We start from the raw sequence: 19,357 nt of genomic DNA, 5'->3' as shown, positions 1-19,357 counted from the left end.
AATAAAAATCTTTAAAAAATAAAATAAAATGGTTTTAAAAAGAAAGAAAAGCTTAACCTAGTCAATAAAAGGCACAGTTTACCTTCTGTAAGTTTGCTGCTCCCCAAGCATTCCCACACTTCCACTCAAGGTGGGGTTCTATCCAGTGACCTCCCACTCAAGTTCAATTAAAATCTCACTTCCCTAACTTGCCTATTTCCTCTCTCCTCTGCTTTTAATGGATTTTTTTTCTAACAGGAAATGTTTTGGGGGTGCCTGGGTAACTCAGTCAGCTAAACCTCTGACTTCAGCTCAGGTCATGAACTCAGGGTCCTGGGATTGAGCCCCACATCAGGCTCTATGCTCAGCAGGAGAGAGATCTGCTTGTCCCTCTCCCTCTCCCACTGCTCCTACCCCTGGGTCGTGCTCTCTCACAAATAAAATCTTAAAAAGAAAAGAAAATGTGTTTTCTTAGCGCTATCTCAAGATCAGATACCAAAAGGAAGACTAGTTTTACTAATGATCCTACCCACAGAGCTCAACGTCTTCCTCTCTCTTCCAAAACTATACACTTCTCCTTTATACTGGGTCTGGTATTTGTATCCTAACATCTAGACCAGTCCCGAAGGCACAGGAAGTATTAACACACCAGGAGAATAACCATGAGTTCCAGCTTGGAGCTAACTGGTCCCTCTACCAAAGGTTAGCTTCCGAACTGGCACCAAGTTGGTTACAGGAGCAGATGTACTAATCCAAGAGCCAGGCCAGAGGCAGAAAGGTTCCTCGAGACTGGGTCACACTGATGAAAAGCAGCTGCTGTTTACTCTTTGCCTGTCACAACCACAGCTACTGACCGCTCTGTCTCGGCGGTCAAATAAGCACAGGGCTTCACACACAGAAAACCAGGATGACCTGTTTCAGGAAGAGCAGGAGACAATGGTCAAATGGCTTTAAAGTGAGTCCTCTTGTGGGGGAGACAAGCTGTGGAACACACGCCATGGACACGGGAAAAGAGAAAATCAAACAGATCTAAGAATTACTTACCTCTGAGGACCCTGTTTTATCCCCTTCTCAGTTTTATTTTAAATTCTGACTGCACACAAAGGCCCGGCCTGTTCCTATCTTATCTCTAGCTCACATCTACTCCTGATAATTATCTCAACTTTCTCAAATGCTGAGTAAAAGCTAAACTGGTAAATCACCATGGGACACTGTGATGAAGGACCAAACTTTAATATTTCAAGGACATCTAAAATGAGTTACTGGTGGGGTTACAGAAGCTTCCATTCATGCCACCACAGCCAAGAATCAAGAATTCTGGAAGTTGAAGCAATTACCTCTTTGGATACATAACAATATATTAAAGCAGGTCAGAAAGTGCAAAAAAGGAGGCATTCAGCAGAGCAAGAACAAGCAACAGGCTGATTGTCCTAACAGGACAGTCCTAACAGAAGCTCTTTCTGGAGCTCAATCCTGGGAATTAGAGCTGCCTCAGCCAGAGAGAGGTCCAAACATGGGTTTTGATGGATTCTTATTACAACTAGTCAAAGGCAAGCTATAAAAACAAACAAACTGAGGTTCACTTTTCCCCCATGACTGTCATTGGCTCTTGCAACAGAGAGAACGTTTGGTTACTTCTCACATGTAGGCTGGGCAAGAACCCGTGGCAGGACTTAGCCAGTGATTCTGACCCCAGGCTGACATCTCTGGGCCCGAGCTCGGAGCTCCTCGGGCAGGACAGCCTGGAACTGCTCCTGCACCAGCATCTCCACAATCTGCTCCTTCGTGTGAATGTCGGGTCTCAGCCACTGTCCAGCAAGCTCCTGGAGCTGTCTGAGGACATCCCTGGGCCCCGCCGCATCCTCATAGCGGAATTTTCGGAACCTCTGCCTGGAGGCTGCCGCGTTGGGAGGATTCCCTCGTGGCATGGTCTCAAGGTCTTCAACAGAGTCTTCATCGAGGCTCTCTGGCGGAAGCCCAGAAGGCTCTCCTGGAGCCTGGACCTCGGGAGCCGATATTAGGACAACTTCTGGCTCCTCAGCTATCATCTCATTTGACGGTGACCTTATTTCATCATTCTGGACTTCTCGATCTGTGTGTGTCTCTAGGTACCCTTCAGCCTCCATTCTGGAACTCTGGAAAAGGAGGTCGCAGACTCCTGAACACAGAGAAAAGACAGGCTCAGCACAAACAGACCAGAGACCGTTAAAAACAACTTCCTCTCATGGATCTGATCCAGACCCAAGTTCCATCAGCTTTCCAATCTTTGCAGGCTTTCTTAATAAAGCTACTAGGAATTCTATTTTTGTTCCTCTGGATCAATTGACACAATTGAGAAAAATGTGTCAGTGGTTTACCAAAACCAAGAATGTAGATTCTCAAAGCAGGAAGAATGAAGAACACTGGCCTCACTAACCAGAGAATCTTCTAGAGGATCTTTCATCCATTTTCCCTGCATCACAAAGTATTTTACACATTATGCTAAAACAAAAAAACTATGTATGCACATGAGTTATGGGGGGGGGGGGCTATAAAATCACGGGTGTTTGCTTCTTCCAATGCCTTTTATGGAGTTATGTCCAAAAGCAAGTTATGAGAAAGTACTAAAATATAAGAGATAAAGGTCTGTTCATTGACATCTACTCTGCTGTCTTCTCTTACCCCCCTCATCTCTTTCATGATGAAAGAGTAATAAGTGTTAAAAAGTACTTTAGGGGCTGCCTGGGTGGCTCAGTCAGTTAAGCATCTGCCTTGGGTTCAGGTCATGATCTCAGGGTCCTGGGATCAAGCCCCAGGTCAGGCTCCCTGCAGGGACCCTGCTTCTCCTTCTCCCCCTCCCCCTTCTTCATGCTCCTGCTCATTTGCTTGCTCATTCTCTCAAATAAAATCTAAATAAATAAATAAATAAATAAATAAATGAATAAATGTACTTTAGGAGCTACCATCACAGTTAAACCTAAGCCCCCCCTTTACAAAAAAGAAAGAAAAGAACAGAAAAGCTTCTATGTTAAGATCAAGATCCTAAGTTCCTCTAATCAGTCTAATCAGGGCCGCCTGGGTGGCTCAGTTGGTTGAGCGTCTGACTCGATTTCGGCGGCAGGTCATGATCTCCATGCTCAGCAGGGAGTCTGCTGGAGCTTCTCTCTCTCTTTCTCTCTCTCTCTCTGCCCGTCCCCTGCTCGCAGGTACGGGCTCAGGTGTGCGCACGCGCTCTCTCCCTCTCTCAAATAAATAAATAAAATCTCTAAGTTCCTCTAATCAGTATACGGGAAACTGAACTAGTCGGAATCCTAGTAGCGTATGTGCCCAACTCTTTGGATGCTTGTCAGCTCTAGGATTAGGAAAACAACTGTAGTGGGGAGGGGAGGAGGGGCACACTAAATACCTGTAAAATCCCAGAAAAAATGGCTTTGCTTCACTTGGGTTAGGGCCTCACTCCGAGAGAAAGGTTATGTACAGGAAAACCACAATCTATGTTATTAAAAAAGAGAGAGAGACTTCAAGTGACAGTACAGAAATGATAAATTTACACATCAGGGTATGTCCAAAGAGTTACAACCCCTACCATGGGGTCAGTTTTCAAAGGCCATCTTTTTTCATTAACAAACCCCCTCCCCCAATAATTAATTCCTCCCTAGTCCATGAAGCAGGAGTGTTGACATTTAAAATCCCTCCCACCTCAGGGAGTTTCTCAAATCTGTTCCCTGGGTAACAACCAACAGAGGCCAACAATCACCAACACTGACCAGCTGCCCTGCATTAACTAGTTCTCAGCTCCTAGTCACCACTTCTTCAAATGTTTCATGACCTATTTTCTAGGAACTTTGAATTGATTCTAGACCCTGCAGTTTGGATATTCTTGGAACACACTTACTCTTCTCATATTATCTGGGTTTTTGCTCAATCAACAGCATGCTCTCTTCCCCAAAAGTACGCTGTCACTAATCGACAGTGATGAAGCCCAAAATATCCCCAGAACTCAGGGGTACCTTGGAGAAAAAGGAAATATTTAGTCAAGGAAAGGTTGGCTGAAAATGTGAGAAAGCAAAATCCTGGGAACCTAAGTGACCATCAACAGGGAAATAATTAAAGTACTGTCAGCCATTCGGCAGAGTAAATGCAGCCTAATGAGGCATGAACTTGGCCTGTGAGCGCTGACACAGACAGACGTGCATAACACATCACCACCTGACTAAAGGCGCAGTATGATCCCACCTGGGGAAATTAAAATACGTACACAAGCATACATGACCCGATCTATGCACAAAACTACCTTCAATTGTACTTACTTTTGAAGAGCAGAAACAGAAGACACATTTTTCATGCCATACCTTTCTATGTTGCTTTCTTTTTAACTACAACTACGTATTACTTTCCTAATTCAAAAGGAAGCAAACATTCTCCTCCTGCCCAAAACCTTTGAGTGAAAAACCCCTAACACAGTTAGGAAAACACCCTTTTATTACTTCTTCTAGCTCCCAGTCCCGGAGGTCTTTACAGCCCCGACTTCTAAGAATAGTCTCAATTGTCAGGAGGCCAGTTCTCAAGGCTAGATCTGAAAGATGGACCAACTCCACGATTTGCCCAGCTAATAAATCCTATCAGTTTTAGAAGACCAATGATCAGACACAACGCTTACCCTCATCCGTTAAGAATGCCGACTCATTGAGCACTTACTTCCTAGCTGACACTGTGCTGAGCATTTTACACTCCGCTGTGTGATCCTCTCAGCCACTCTATAAACTCTCGATACGACTCTCTACTGCCCCAGCAGTCTCTATTAACAACAGCAGCAAACGATGCTATTGAGTTTTACACGCCAGACACTCCGCGGAACATTTCCCTCATCCAATCCTCCCGATAACCCAGTAGGACAGTTACTGTCATTTCCATTCACACGGGAACAAACTGAGGCCCGACGAGAGGGGATTTGCCCAAGGTCACAAGGCCAGGAGGTGATGGGGCCACCCCGCTGAACAGAAAATTCCCGGCGTCTAGGCGGGGTGCTGAGCCGGGCTCCTCCCACCATATGGGCGCGGCTCCGAGGGCCTCGGGTGGACTGGGAAAAGTCTGGCGCTCCAGACCAGGACCTCCTCCTCCCGAGCTGAAGCGAAATCCAAGACCACGCCAGCCCGAGCGGCCCGCAAAGTCCCGGGACAGGGCTTCTCCGCTCCGAGGGCAGCTGCCACCACCGCCGCCGCGGCCCCCAGCTCCCAATACACCGTGCGCCGGGAAAAGAGAAGCGGTCGGGAGGGATGGAGGGAAGGAGGGGAGGGGGCGTTCACCTGAGCAGGTGCCACCTCCGAGGGTGGGGGGAACGGGGGCGGGGGCGCCTCGCGAGCCGACTCGATGCCCGAAACCGACTCCAAGAAAAGGAAACCAACTACCCGGCGCAGAGCTTTGTAGCCCGCCGCCGGAACCGGAAGTGGCGCCCCGCCCGGAAGTTGGAAGTGAAGGGGGAAACAGGGTAGAGGGGGCGGAGTCTCTCTAGGCCTCGGCGGTGCTCCCAGCTCCGTGGTTTTAACCCGTGGTGGGCTTTGGGCCTTCCTCAGTGCTCAGTTCTCCCTGCAGTGCGGAGCTGTTGGTACCGCCTAGGCAGCTTTTCCGCCTAGGGGAGGTTCTCTGATTTTTCAAGCCGCAGTTTGCCCAGCTGCAAAGTGGAAAGAGGTCGAATTGGGAATTGAGACACTCCAGGAGCCCGCCCGCAGCTGACTCAGCGCCCCACCCTGAGGTTACACCCTTGAGCCTTTGCACCACCCGGAGGAAAGAAACCAGAATAGAGGGCTGGGTGGCGGCTGTTTGGAAACGGTGGTCCTGTGTGGCACCCCGTGGAATCATTTCACGGGCAGTGGGCACGGTCTTTTTGAAGTACCCTTGCCTCACTGTACCCAGACAGAAGTGGGCAGTGTCCGCGTGGCTTTGTCAGTCTGTCTGTCCTGTGTATGGAAGGCTCAGTCTTAGCCCTGTATGCCTCTTCCCCGAGACTTTCCAGTTGCGGATGGTTAAGAACTGAAGATTTGAAGTCACGCTTTGCTGGTTTGAGTCTGGGTTTAGGCTGGATTTGAGTCGGGAGCACACATGTTAAAATAGCACAGCCTGTGAGAGGAAGTGCAAAGATGCTAACCGAGGCAGCCCTCCCACGTCCTTGCTCTCAACCCTGAAGGGGAAGGGACTTGGCTGTTAGGGACAGGCGCTCAGGTGGCCCACCCATCTCTCCTCCCATTTGCCCTATCCAAATGGGACAGGCTAAGGAATTAAGAGGGGCGCTCCGAAGACCCCTGCTGGGTTATCACAACCCTCCCCCCAACCTTCCCTACCCTCCACCCTAACCTCCCACACCCCCCACTCCACCCCACTTTACCCCCAGCCAGTGTCCCTGGTGAAGAGAAGATGTGCCTTTTGTCTATCCTGCCACTGTGGGTCAGTAAACCTCTAGATTGCCAGATACTCCAGCTGATGGTTGGATAACCAGAGCTCCTTGCTATGCTCCTACTCCTACCTCTGCTAGTGACTGTGGCCCTTCCCCCACTCACTCCTACAGGGCAGTTTCCACCTTTCCCCTCCTCTCAGCCTTGGTTTCCCCATCCGTAAGGGAGAGGGTTGCACTACATTAAGGACTTCTAGTTGCCCTCCCCCCCCCCATCCAATTCTTAGGTTCCTTAGGAATGCTTCAGGAAAACTCCTGGAATGGGGTGGGGGTCGGAGACTGGGCAGTGCTTTAGGTCCCAGAGCAGCTCCAATTTCACAGGTTTATAAATTTATATGAAAAGTATATATGTTGTGGCTCTGTGTAAGATTATCCTATCATTCAGGATAAAAATGTAAACTTCGTACTTTGCCCACATTCCTCATCTGTCCCCATCCTCCTGTTCACTCACTATGCTCCAGGCACGCTGGCCTTCTAGTTATTTTGCAAACCCAAGAAGCTCCTCATCACCTCTTTGGTGATCTCTGCTTGTGGTGCCCTTTCCTGACATCTGGTCATCCCGGTTCCAGTTCAAATGGAGCCTCTCTCGAGCAGCCTTTACTGTCCAACCTCCGCCCTTTCTAAAGGCATCCATGCAGTCCCTTTGTAGCCTGTTACTCTGTATTGTTATTATCTGTTTATTTTCTATCTCACCCACTCGAAACAGTGGCCACAAGGCCAAAGATCTTGACTATCCCGTCACCATGTCTCTGGCACCTAAAACTGAACATAAACTAGATAAATATTTATCAGATGAATCAATGAGTGAAGGAATGAACAGAGAAGGCTTGACTTTTATGATAATGTCAAACTGGTAAAGACCATGAGGGACACAGGTGTAGTTTAACAAAGTTAGGATCATTAACTTGATGCATCAAGCACCCAGAGAAAGCATGGGTGTCTCATGAAATAAAGGAAGAAACAGGGTTACTGTAGGATTTGGGGGAAGATTGGAATTTAGGAGAAATTGAAATGAGGCCATGTTGATAGGCTCAAGGCAAACCTGGACCTGTAGAAAGGGGTTAGCATCTAGCTTGAGGTGAGAAGTAGATTCATGGTCCTGTATCCTTGGATACCACAAAGTTAAGATAAATATGGACTGTTGTGTCCAAAATCCTCTTATTAGAAGCTCTGCATCTGGCTTGGTAATCCAAATATGGCTCTGACCCACTGGACAAGAGTGCAATTTTTCATCTCACTGACATGGTCTCAAACAGCAGAGTTTCTCAGCACTGTATCTTTGCTGTTCATTGACAAAAGGTTTGATAGAGTCACATTTGACAGAAATCACTCGATGCCTCAATCATTTGGATATAAGGCCCCTCTAGAGCTCAACTCTTCCCATCCCGAAGTGACTCCAGCTCCTTGGGCCCCACATCACTCTGGGCCTTCATCAGAACACCTCCATCCCTGCTTGGGTGTACCTGTCAGCTTTCCAGCCAGACTCGGGGCTCATCAAGGGCCTGGCCCAAGTTTGGGTCATTTTCCTCTGTCCATGCCTGCCACGGAATACCCATAGCTGCTCAATCTATGTCCATCGATCTAACCATTGATGGGTTTTCTGAATGTAAAGAAGAGGAAGTGGAAGGAGGCATACCAAGATGATAGCAGTAGCTGTGTAAGAGACAAGGGAATGATGTGGGTGGTTGTTTAAAATCTCCCAAAGGGGAAGTTCGTAAAATGTAGCCAATATGAATGTTATGAAAAAGGAACAGTGAACGGAATTGCTGACTCTTTTAAGATTAAAAAAAAAAAAGAATTATCGACATGTTAATGAGTTTTAAATGAGAACAAAATTATTGACACCTTGTGATTAAGGAGAAGGCAACACAGCATTGATCCTTTATATTTTCCAAAGGGGATAAAGTGTTGATGGGGCGCCTTGGTGGTTCATCCAGTCAAGCCTCTGCTTTTGGCTCAGGTCATGATCCCAGGGGCCTGTGATCCAGTACCGCATTGGGCCCCCTGCTCAGCGGGGCGTCTGCCTCTCCCCCCACTCATGCTCTCTCTCACTTTCCCTCTTTGAAACAAATAAATACAATCTCTAAAAAATTATAAAAACATAAAGGTTGACATTGTGCTTTTTCAAAAGGTAGATTTTCTTCATGATTTAGAAAACAAAAATAAAAAGCTGTTGGCATTGACACTCTAATCATTACTCAAAAAATTAAATTATTTGGGGGGCACCTGGGTAGCACAGTCGTTAAAAGCGTCTGCCTTCAGCTCAGGGCGTGATCCCGGCGTTATGGGATCGAGTCCCACATCGGGCTCCTCCGCTGGGAGCCTGCTTCTTCCTCTCCCACTCCCCCTGCTGTGTTCCCTCTCTCGCTGGCTGTCTCTCTGTCACATAAATAAATAAAAAATAAAATCTTAAAAAAAAAATTAAATTATTTGGGCACCTGGGTGGCTCAGTTGGTTAAGCGGTTGCCTTTGGCTTGGGTCATGATCCCAGGGTCCTGGGGTCAAGCCCCGAGTTGGGCTCCCTGCTCAGTGAGGAGTCTGTTTCTCCCTCTCCTTCTGCCCCTCCCCCTGCTTGTGTTCTCTCTGCCCCTCTCTCTCTCTCTCTCAAATAAATAAAATCTTTTAAAAAATTAAATTATTGACTATATGGTTTTTAAAGGATTTGAATCATCAAGACTTGGAAATTTAAAAAGGAATATTGAATTATTGATCAAATTGTTGACGCTTCTAGGCAAGATTTCCAAACTCCCTGTTGCTCACCCGTGAGGAGGGTGTCAGCAGCTAGCCTCCCACTGAGGCTGGGCGGAGGGCCCCTGAGGGCCTGTACCCAGCCACAGGGTGGAATTTTACAGGTCCGACTGCCCTTTATCCTAAAACTATTTGGGGAAACTGTCCAAGGGTCCTTCCCTGACCCAATAGGAAACGGCAGATCCTCAGCTTTGGCACCCCTGCTGTGGCCTGAGAACACCTGTTACACGTCACCTGGGACTACCCGGCTGACTCAACACCACTGAGTACCATATGCTGATTCCAGAAGTTCTCTCATCCTCCCCCACACCCTTGTCATGCAGAGGTCTCTGCTCTGCTTGAGTCAGTTCCTCCCTTGTCCTAACTCTGGCCTTGCCAGACCAGTTCTTGGGATTTAGTAGCAGCTGAAGTGGGGAGTATGGGCTGGAGGAGAGTTTCCATGGGGGAGGGTTCAGGAATGGTTATGGAGAAAAGTGGGGAGGCAGTCGTAATGCATAGGGACAGTGGATGGGAAAGGAAAAAAGAAGAAAGAAAATTTTATGAAGTATGGTTGATATAATCACTTTGGAGAGCAACTTGGCAATTGAAGCTGAAAATGAGCACACCCTCCTACCCAGTAATTCCATTTCTTGGAATATACCCTAGAGAAACTCACACATTTGTACCTGGAGATATGTCCAAGGACATTCACTGAAGCACTATTTGTAATAAAAAAAAAAAAATTGGCCCTGCTGTGAATGTCCCCCTGTAGGGTGAAAAGGGTAAGTAAATAGTGTTGTGCAAGAGGATACTCTTCAGAACCAGCAGCAATGAGCTAGAGATGTATAAAGTAGCATGGAGAGCCCTCAAGAGACAATGTTGTGTGAAAGAACCCGGTTGCGGAATAATACATACAGCATGAAGCCATACCTGTACTTTTTTTTTTAAAGATTTTATTTATTTATTTGAGAGGGAGAGAGCATGAACAGGGGGAGAAGCAGACACCCTGCTGAGCAACGAGGACTACGTGGGGCTCGATCCCAGGACCCTGAGATCATGACCTGAGCTGAAGGCAGATGCTTAACCCACTGAACCAGCCAGGTGCCCCACTATGTGTGTATGTCTAAAAACCAAAACAATGAATACGTCGTTTAGGGATATTATATATGTGCTTTAAAAAATATATAACAGCATGGAGTGGAAGGATAAATGCCCAATTCATTTCATTAGTAAGTATAAGTTAGGTCAATGCCACCGTAACAAACACCCCCAATCTTAGTGGCCTTATAACAACAGAGTGTATTTGTTACTTGTGCTACGTGTCCATCAGGGGGCACAGGGGGCTCTGCTCCATGTCTCCGCACTCTGGAACCAGGCTGACCTGCCCTTACCATGGCAAAAGGAAAGACAGCTCTGCAAACGGTCCCACCTCTCAGATCTTCACTTGGGCCAGAGGGAGCCACATGGACCAACCCACCTTCACGGGGCAGGCAAGAACGATCCTGCTATGTGCCCCAAAGGAAAACCAGGGCTATTGGGTGAACAACCCCACAGCTGTGAGGATGTCCTCTGAGTACAAAGGGACCTCCACCTTAGTAATGTAGTTATTCTTCTAGAAAATCTGAAGCAAAAATGTGGACTTTGTTAATGCTGGAGGGAGGCTACATGGGTGTTTCCTATATTATTCTCCATGCTGTATCTTTTAAACGTTTTTAAACTAGAAGTGTAATTTTTAAGAGGAGGGGCAATGGGGCAAGAGCAATATTAAAAATGATAAACATGGAGCGCCTGGGTGGCTCAGTCGGTGGGGTGTCTGCCTTTGGCTCGGGTCATGATCCTAGGGTCCTGGAATTGAGCCCGCCTTGGGCTCCCTGCTCAGCAGGGAGTCTGCCTCTCTCTCTCTCCCTCTGCCTGCTACTCTCCCTGCTTGTGCTCTCTCGCTCTCTTTCTCTGTCAAATAATAAATAAAATCTTTTTTAAAAATTATAAACATATATCCTTGCTGAGCACATGTTTGCCTCCATAGTACCCAGGAGGAACACGACTGAAGGACTTCAGTTGTTTCTATGTTGCCCCTGGCTGTAGGGCAGCAATGTTTTGGCCCTCAACAACAGCCCCGTGGGCTCCGACCCTGTTGGGCATTGTGTGTGCTTCTGAGTGTGTCGGCTCCCAGCCACAGCAGGGCTCCGGACGTTGTTTTCCTCACGTCTGTACTCCCGGCCCTGAACTTGCCACGAAGAAGGTACCTCCTAAATGTTTAATGAATGACTCTGATATGCTCATTTCTATCTCAATAATGAGCTGTTTCAGGGCAGGAACGATGTCGCCCTCCCCCTCTGAGCCCACCTCAGGAACAAGGTATGAATGCTTGTTGAATGAATGAATGAATGAATGACCACAGCCCTCTTTCCCTAGCTCATCAATGGAAGCAGAAAACATGTGGCCCTTGGCACTCCACCAAGAGCCTTCCAAACGGCCGGCAAGGGCGGTTTGTCTACAGCCTCTTCCATGCTTTTCTGCCCGCATTGAAAACCCCAAGGCGATATGTGGCTGTACAGGATGGCCAACTTCTCGGGACTCGCCTACTTTCACCGCCGCAAGTCCTGTGTCTCGGGCACTCCCCCAGTCCCAGGCAAACCGGGACGGTTGGTGACTTGATAGCAACTCCTCTCTTCTCTCTGGACCTCGTGTTTTTCTCATTCTCATGAGAGGGTTGAATCTGGGCTCGCCTCTTACATATCAGCTCTCAGATTTTAGGAATAGCCTGGAAGGGAACAGGTGAGTCAAAGAAAAAAAGAGAGACTCGTGTTGGGGTTTTCTGAGAGATCTTTATTTTTTACAAAGAATGTGGATCAGCACTGCCACCCAGGCCTTGGTTTTAGTGGCTTGATATGACCTAGAAAAAGCGGGGAGACCCAGAATAGTCTGGTTAGGGGCAGATTCTGAAGCCATATGGAACTGAGCTCGATTTCCAGCCATGCCACTCATCAGCTGTGTGACCCTGGGAGAGTGACTCGACCTCTCTGAGCCTCAGTTTCCTCGTCTGTATGATGGGATGTAATCATAGCACTCATCTCACGGGGGCGGTTGATGAAACTGTTAACTAAGGATGTTTAAGTAGTTTATCAATGGTGGCTATTACTGCGATCAGGCACGATATTAACCCTCCCTGACCAATCGTTCCCAGGTAAGGTTAACACTTTCACTAGGGCCTGAGCATCTCAGTCACAGCTCTCCCCACATTTCATGATTATTGCTCATTTAATCGTCTCTTCCCCACAAGGCAGCCCTTTGACATATTATCGCTCTATCTTTCAGGACAGGAAAAGACTTGGACCAAAGAAGACATTTCATAAACACTTGTTGAAATAAGGCAGTTCAGCCATAGTTCAAAGCTCCATCCAGAAGCCACTGAAGTTGTTGGGGCCACACCGTAGCTGAAAACATCCCCAAAACCCTCTGAACAGTGTCTGAGGGCCCCTCTGCTCCTGACCTTCTGGGATCCTTCCAGCCCCTCCTCAGGATCTGAGCCTCTCCCAGCCCAGCACGGGGGCCTCCCGCTCGCCCTACCCCGCTCACCTCCTCAATCCAGTCATTGAAGGCCGAGACCCGTGTGAACACTGTGGGCTTCTTGATGGTGTTGCAGCCGAAGGCAGACACAAAGCTGGTCACACCGTGGACCTGCCAGGAGCCGTCTGCTGCGGGGCAGTTGAGGGGTCCCCCAGAGTCACCCTAGAATGGTCAGAGAGCAGTGGAGAGCTGAGCCATCTCTGAGATGGAAGGAACTGGTTCTGACCATGGGGGTTTTGAGAAGCCGCTGGGTGACTTGACCTCTCTAAGCTCCCATTGGCTTCTTTGGGATGGGAACTAAGATCCGTCCTACAGGATCTTGTGAGAACAAAGTGAGATAATAAATAGATGATCTGTTTATTAGCCCAGGACCTAGCAGAGGAAGCAATCGATAAATGGCAGTCCCCGTTATTTTTACTACAGCCAATTATCCTATTCTTAATCCTGCTCACTCCTAATGCAATGACAGTACTGTTCTATCCTAACTTCAGGACCATGGAGTTGAAGGTGACTTGAGAGATCATGGTGTCAATGTCCCTTGCTGGGCTTCAGGGGAAGCCCAAGGACCCGGTCACATGATTTGCCCCAGGTCAAGTCCGTGTGAGCTGGGACCAGAAGCTGGAGGTCAGGCCGATGTGTCTGGACCACACTGACTCCCTCCAAGTCCTGCCTGGTCTGGAGGTTTAGTGGGGCGAGCAGGTAGGATTTCTCGTCCGCCTCCTATAGGCAGCTGGTGGAGCTTCCCCCAGGCCCTGCACTGCGAGCTGACTCACGTTGCACCCGGAGCGGATGTCCCCGCCGGCACACACCATGGTCTTCTTCACGGAGAGACCCCACCAGTCCAGCCTGGAGCAGTGCTCATAGTCCACCACGGGCAGCAGGGCCTGCTGCAGCTTGTCTGGGAGCGGCCCACCCGCTGTGGGAGACACGGTGCTCAGTGGGGTGCCGTGGGGGAGCCGGGCTGGGGCTGGGGCCTGCGAGTAGGGCTGGGAGCCTCCGAGTGGGGTGGGGGGTGGGAAGGCAACACTTCTAGGCTGATGGGGACTCTCCTCCCACCAGAGGGTCCTGCCTGCTTTGTCCACCATAATATCCCCAGCACCTGGCACACAGGAGACACTACAAATACTCAATGAACCCACTGGTGTTTGGGCAGATGGGGTGGGTGGGGGGGAGAAGGTGCTCCTGCAGGAGGAATGGCGGCCCCCAGGCCCTGTCTTCCTGCCCACAGTCCCTGGGGCTGGCAGGAGGGGTCAGCACGCACTGTAGAGACGGCCCCAGCCACTGATGTAGCAGGGTGCCCCGTTGGGCAGGATGTCCCCGGCCGGCGGGAGGCAGGCGAGCTGGACAGTGTCCCCCAGCTGCGCACTGCGTGAGAGCTTGATGAGGGCGATGTCATTGCTGGGGAGGAGGAAGGAGTCAGGAAGAGTCAGGGGAGCCTGGTCCTCCAGCCAGACCAAGCCCCACCTGCTGGCTTTTGCCGCAGAGAGTTCACCTCTAGGATGTCCCGCTGTTTCTTTCCCTGTCTCCAAATCGCATGTGTTTTTAGGGCAGAACAACCACCCACCCGACCCTTGAGCCATGCTGACCCTCGGCCTTCCTAGCTGTTGTCAGCTTTTATGCTGAGGTTTGCACGCCTCAACTGTGTCAGGACCGTGGACGTCTGGTTAAAACACAGGTTGCTGTGTCCCACCCCGGGTTCCTGATGCAGTGGGTCTGGGTGGGTCCTGAGGATTCACATTTCTAACAAGTTTCCAGGTGATACTGGTGCTGCTGGCCTACGGACCACACTTCGAGAAGCCCTGCTATCAGTCTTCATCTGCTTGCTTGTCACTCAAGTCATTGCACCTGGGTCCCCTTCACTCTCCCATTCCCCAGGGTCCCGTGAGGATTGGTCAAGGTCATGACCATCACGCCCCTCTCTCCTGCCCTGCACTTGCAGGTGTTCTGCTCCCTTCTTGACCCTCACCAGAAAAATGCTGAGCTACCCAGACACATGATTTTGCACATGCTTGAGGGTCTTAGGAAGCCCTGCTTTAGTGTTCTGACCCAGTGATCATCTCCCTGACCTTCAAACCACCCAGGAGGGTCAGCAGGTCACCCTTGACATATGGTATAATTGAGGCCCCAGAAGGGCAGTGACTTGCCCAAGCCGCACAGCAACTTAGTGCTGGGGCCTGATTTTCAGTCCAGGGCTCCTCCCTTTGCCCACAGTGCTGCGAACCCAGGATGCACTGGACGAATGTTGGCTAAATGGCGGAACCCTTGGGAGAGGAGATGCCAGAGATGTCCTGGGTCCAAGTCAACTAGCCAAGTGGACTTGGGGGAGTTCCTGGCCCTCCCGGAGCCCTGCTGTCCTTCCATAAGGAGAGAGGTTTAATGTAGATGGTCCTTAAAGGCTCTCTTGGCTCTGACCCTCAGTGTGTGGGACCAGGGCCCAGGCTGCTGGATCCAGCCCCACCGTCCCTGGGAGTCTCCTCAGAATCGTCTTTGGGTCACGGGGGGACCAGTAACCTCTGGGTCCTAGGCCTAAGCATCCACTCACCCACAGGCCACGCAGTTGGAGTTCCAGAGTGGGTGCACGAAGAGGTCCCCAGCATTGATGGGGATCACCTGTTCGTAGCCTTCTTCTTCAGCCCGGTTATACTCGCCCAACACCACCTGGTAGGTCAAGGAACTCCTGCCGGTGGAAGTCAGGTCAGTCTGGGCCTGACTGGCCTGCCTACCTCCCCTCCCACATCTGCCCACTGCCCCAGCCCTCCTGGTTCTCATGCGGAGACAGGGGTAAGCAGAAGAACTTACGAGACACAGTGGCCTGCAGTCATGACCCAGTCGGGGGCGATAAGGCTGCCGCCACAGGTGTGATGGAAAGCTCCATCCTTCTTGTACTGCAGGGAGACCTGGAGGCAAGGGAGGGAGGAGCCTAAGTGGTCTGGGCCCCCAGTAAGGGCTGATATCCATGGCTGTATAGGTTGTGCACTGCACAACTCTAGAGGGCATCGTTCATGCAGAATGGCGTCCTCTAGAAATGCACAGAGTTCCACCTACACGACCGTATCATCCATGGCTGCTTTGATACTACCACGGCAGAGTTAAGTCATTGCAATAGAAAACATACGGTTGACGAAAGCTAAAATATTTACTCTCTGGTCCTTTACAGAACAAGTTAGCTGACCCCTGCTGTAGACCAATGCTATCCAGTAGAACTTTCTTTTTTTTTTTTTTAAGATTTTATTCATTTATTTTTGCAAGAGAGAGAGAGCATGAGCAAGGGGGGATGGGTAGAGGGAGAAGCAGACTCCTTGATGAGCAGAGAGCCTGAGGTGGGACTCGATCCCAGAACCCTGGGATCATGACCTGAGCCTAAGGCAGATGTTTCGCTGACTGAGCCACCCAGGCGCCCCCTAATAGAACTTTCTGTGATGACGGAAATATTCTGTATCTTGGCTGTGCAGGGTGGTAGCCACCGGCCGTATGCAGCCATTGAGAATTTGAAATGTGGCTAGCATTGAGCAACTGAATTTTTAACATTATTTTAAGTTAACATTAAGTTAAACAAATACATGTGGCTAGTGGCTCCTGTGTCAGTGCAGGGGGTCTGGCCCTCTGTGCCCCACTGACCCCTGTAAAGCACTTCATTCCTTTAGTGCTCTCAGACCTTGTAGCCTTGTTGTATAATTCGAGGAGTCTAGCTAGAAATGTCTACCCCAAACCTCCCTCCCTAAACACAGTGCCTGAAATTCCACTATTCGTGCACCAAATAAACATTGCCTTCTCCCCAGATGCCACTTCTGACTTGCCAACAGCCCAGGGAGGGTTACGGATCGGGTGGACAAGACTTCCATGTGAAGTCGACTGTCCAAGAGTCTCCTGGGCTTTGGAAGCTGAAGAGGACACCGTAAGTGAAGCATTGTGGTCAAGACTGAATCCCTTGCAGTCAGAAGAGGGTGCAGAGCCCATGGTGAGAAAGAGCGCCACTCGCATTGCTCTTACCTGCCAAGGCCAGCTGTAGGGGACTGCGTCCTCACCATTGACAACGCGGGCAGAGGGCTGGTAGGAAGGTTGGCCACAGCCCGAGGCTGGAAGGGAGAGTGGAGACGTCAATCAGCCAGAGAGTCCCCCCAAAACATAGAAAAGGCCTGGGTCCCAGTTCTAGGTGCACCACACGCTGATCGTGTGACCTGGCGTAAGCGCTGTCCCCTCTCTGGACCTCTGCAGCCACATATGAACAGTGAACATTTGGACTAGAGCGGGGGTTTCCTGAGTCCCAGGAGGCTAGGAATGGAGATGTGACCTCCTTCCACGGCAGGATTGAAGGAGCTGATGCACTTAGAACCGTGTCTGGCGCCCAGCGAGCCCTTGCGAAGTGATAGCTAATTGTCATGAAAAGCGGTGGCTTTGGAATAAGACTGCCTGCCCCTACCTCTAGCGTGGACTACTTTACTTCTCTGGGGGTCAGTTTCTCCATCTGTAAAATGGGGATAATAATAGTACTTATCACATGGGCCTGTTACAAGAGATAATATAAGAAAAAATCCTTAGCATTCCCTGGCATACAGTCAGCACTCTTACATTACAAGAGATAATATAGGAAGAGGATAACAAGAGATAACATATACAGGATTACAAGGATTACAAGAGATAATAGGAGAAAAAATCCTTAGCATTCCCTGGCAGGGATTACAAGAGATAATATAAGAAAAAATCTTTAGCATTCCCTGGTGTATAGTAAGCACTCAATAAGCATTATCTGTTATTATTACAGTCAGTCAAGGGAGACTGCTTGGAGGTGGCCCTGAGCTAGAATATAATATGGTGAAGAGACTAGGAAAAGGCTAGACCACAGAATATGGAGTGGGGTAGGGGGAGGGAGAGAAGCATTGGAGGGTTACGCAGAGGAAGAGAAATTCCAACCCAAGTAATCTAACCGTAGAGCCCAAACTCCTCACAGTTAGACTTTCTTCACCGTCCCCAATGAGGAGTCCCACCACAGTGCTTTGGGTACCCCAGTCTTTCTCCTGAGCTGTTCCATCCATGGCTCCCCCTCCATTGTCCTGCCCCAGCACCAAGCTGAACCCCCCAATCATGCCCAGTTACAAGCTGAGATCCCGTCCTGTGGAGCCAGGTGTCGGGATCATGAGACTCAGGGTGGGTGACAGATTTCAAGGGTCCCTGGCCAGTGCAGCACAGGGTGGGGTCTTACCAAGGGCCACAAATAGGAGGGAACTCAGCAGCCGGAGCATCATGAGTTTTGAGACGATAGGAAAGGCACACATAGCCTGGGACTCTAATATAGGGCAGAAAGCAGATGAGGGGGGCACATTGGGACCCATTCCCAGAACAGGTGGTGGAACGCCAGCTCTCTCATGGTCCAAGGCCATGGCCCCCACCTGCTGCACATGGGGCAGTCACAGCCAACAGGAAGACCCAAGGTTCTCTCCAACTTGTGGCTACACAGGTGGCACTGAATGGCCAGCTGATAACGGGGGAGGGGGAAGGAGAGGTCTCAGCAGAACAAGCCAACCTCTTCCAGAAGAGAACATGGGCTCTGGAACTGGTCAGACGTGGGTTCAAATCCTAGCTCTGCCACCTCCAGGCTCTTCATTGTTGGGCACATGGCTTAACCTCTTCGGACCTCAGGTTTCTCATCTCCAAGTCAGGAGCTATATTAGTGTCTACCTCAAAAAAAAAAATTGTTGAGTGTTTTCTCCATATCAGGATGTTATAGGGGATGGAGCCATGAGCAAGACATGGTCCCAGTTCCCCTAGAGCTTGAGTCTAGTAGGGGAGACAATGACAAATCAGCAAAAAGAAATAAAGGCTACTTTGTGTGTGTGTGTGTGTGTGTGTGTGTGTGTGTGTGTGTGTGTGTAGTTTAAAGAATAATAGTAAAATAGGGGCGCCTGGGTGGCACAGCGGTTAAACATCTGCCTTCGGCTCAGGGCGTGATCCCGGCATTCTGGGATCAAGCCCCACATCAGGCTCCTCCGCTATGAGCCTGCTTCTTCCTCTCCCACTCCCCCTGCTTGTGTTCCCTCTCTCGCTGGCTGTCTCTGTCTCTGTCAAATAAATAAATAAAATCTTAAAAAAAAATAAAATAAAGAATAATAGTAAAATAAATACCTTTATTCTCACCACCTGGCTTCAGAAATAAAACATTATAATTCCTCTGTGTATCTCAACCCTATGACATTCTCTTGCTTTCATTAGATTTCCACATACATGTGTATTCCTGATACACACATATGTATTCCTAATACATTGGCTTTCCTTTTTGGCCGTCTATGTGAGTAGAATCACACAGTGATCATTCACTTGTGATGTCGTTTTTACGTTGTGTTCCATATTGGTTTCTGAAATCCATCCATGTTGATGCATGCAATTGATTTTACTATTTAGTAGTCTATACTCCAAATATTCCAAAATCTAACCAATCTATTGTTAACGGATATTATAGTGTTCCTCATTCCTTGCTTTTATGGAAGTGGTTCACATATATCTACTCTACGCCTTGGATAAGAACGAACGAAACATGGGGTATGCAACGGTCCGGCTGTACTATGTAATGACAAAGAGTCAACAGTCTCATTAACAGGGAATGATGGTTCCCTGTATTGCACTGCTGAGCCAACTTCTTATTGGCATTCTTAATTGTGT

The 19,357-nt window shown here is 49.2% G+C and overlaps 2 protein-coding genes across 5 annotated transcripts; both read right to left on the bottom strand.

Annotated features, from left to right (window-relative positions):
* Positions 1–1,196: 1,196 nt before the first annotated feature.
* Positions 1,197–8,195, bottom strand: LOC113268544 (SCAN domain-containing protein 1-like). 4 transcript variants are annotated; one of them, XM_026517113.4, is made up of 3 exons: positions 5,265–5,412; positions 3,365–3,450; positions 1,197–2,137 (listed from the first exon to the last, which is right to left on the bottom strand). In XM_026517113.4, the coding sequence occupies exon 3, from the start codon at positions 2,103–2,105 to the stop codon at positions 1,653–1,655; it is 453 nt and encodes a 150-aa protein (XP_026372898.1). In that variant the 5' UTR covers positions 2,106–2,137; positions 3,365–3,450; positions 5,265–5,412; the 3' UTR covers positions 1,197–1,652. The 4 variants fall into 4 exon arrangements, with proteins under 4 accessions (XP_026372898.1, XP_044246492.1, XP_026372897.1 ...); XM_044390557.3 differs by lacking the exon at positions 5,265–5,412 and adding an exon at positions 3,854–3,958; XM_026517112.3 differs by lacking the exon at positions 3,365–3,450 and having other exon boundaries at positions 5,265–8,195.
* LOC113268223 (proproteinase E) lies at positions 5,588–17,946 on the bottom strand. Its single transcript, XM_057305505.1, has 8 exons — positions 17,904–17,946; positions 16,694–16,779; positions 15,503–15,600; positions 15,246–15,380; positions 13,965–14,101; positions 13,477–13,619; positions 12,713–12,865; positions 5,588–5,629 (listed from the first exon to the last, which is right to left on the bottom strand). Exons 1-8 carry the CDS (start codon positions 17,944–17,946, stop codon positions 5,588–5,590), a joined length of 837 nt encoding a protein of 278 aa, XP_057161488.1.
* Positions 17,947–19,357: the final 1,411 nt, after the last annotated feature.

This window comes from Ursus arctos, unplaced genomic scaffold, assembly GCF_023065955.2.
Source record: "Ursus arctos isolate Adak ecotype North America unplaced genomic scaffold, UrsArc2.0 scaffold_32, whole genome shotgun sequence".
NCBI classification, from domain to species: domain Eukaryota; kingdom Metazoa; phylum Chordata; class Mammalia; order Carnivora; family Ursidae; genus Ursus; species Ursus arctos.
This window is presented reverse-complemented; position numbering and strand designations above follow the sequence as displayed.

Bases quoted from the DNA above. Each gene is read 5' to 3' on its own strand.
- LOC113268544 (XM_026517112.3), bottom strand. From the start codon at position 2,105: ATGGAGGCTGAAGGGTACCTAGAGACACACACAGATCGAGAAGTCCAG.
- LOC113268223 (XM_057305505.1), bottom strand. From the start codon at position 17,946: ATGATGCTCCGGCTGCTGAGTTCCCTCCTATTTGTGGCCCTTG. The intron at 16,780-17,903 runs GTAAGACCCCAC...TCTCCCTTCCAG, and splicing joins CCTCCTATTTGTGGCCCTTG to CCTCGGGCTGTGGCCAACCT. The intron at 15,601-16,693 runs GTAAGAGCAATG...CCTTGCCTCCAG, and splicing joins CCTACAGCTGGCCTTGGCAG to GTCTCCCTGCAGTACAAGAA.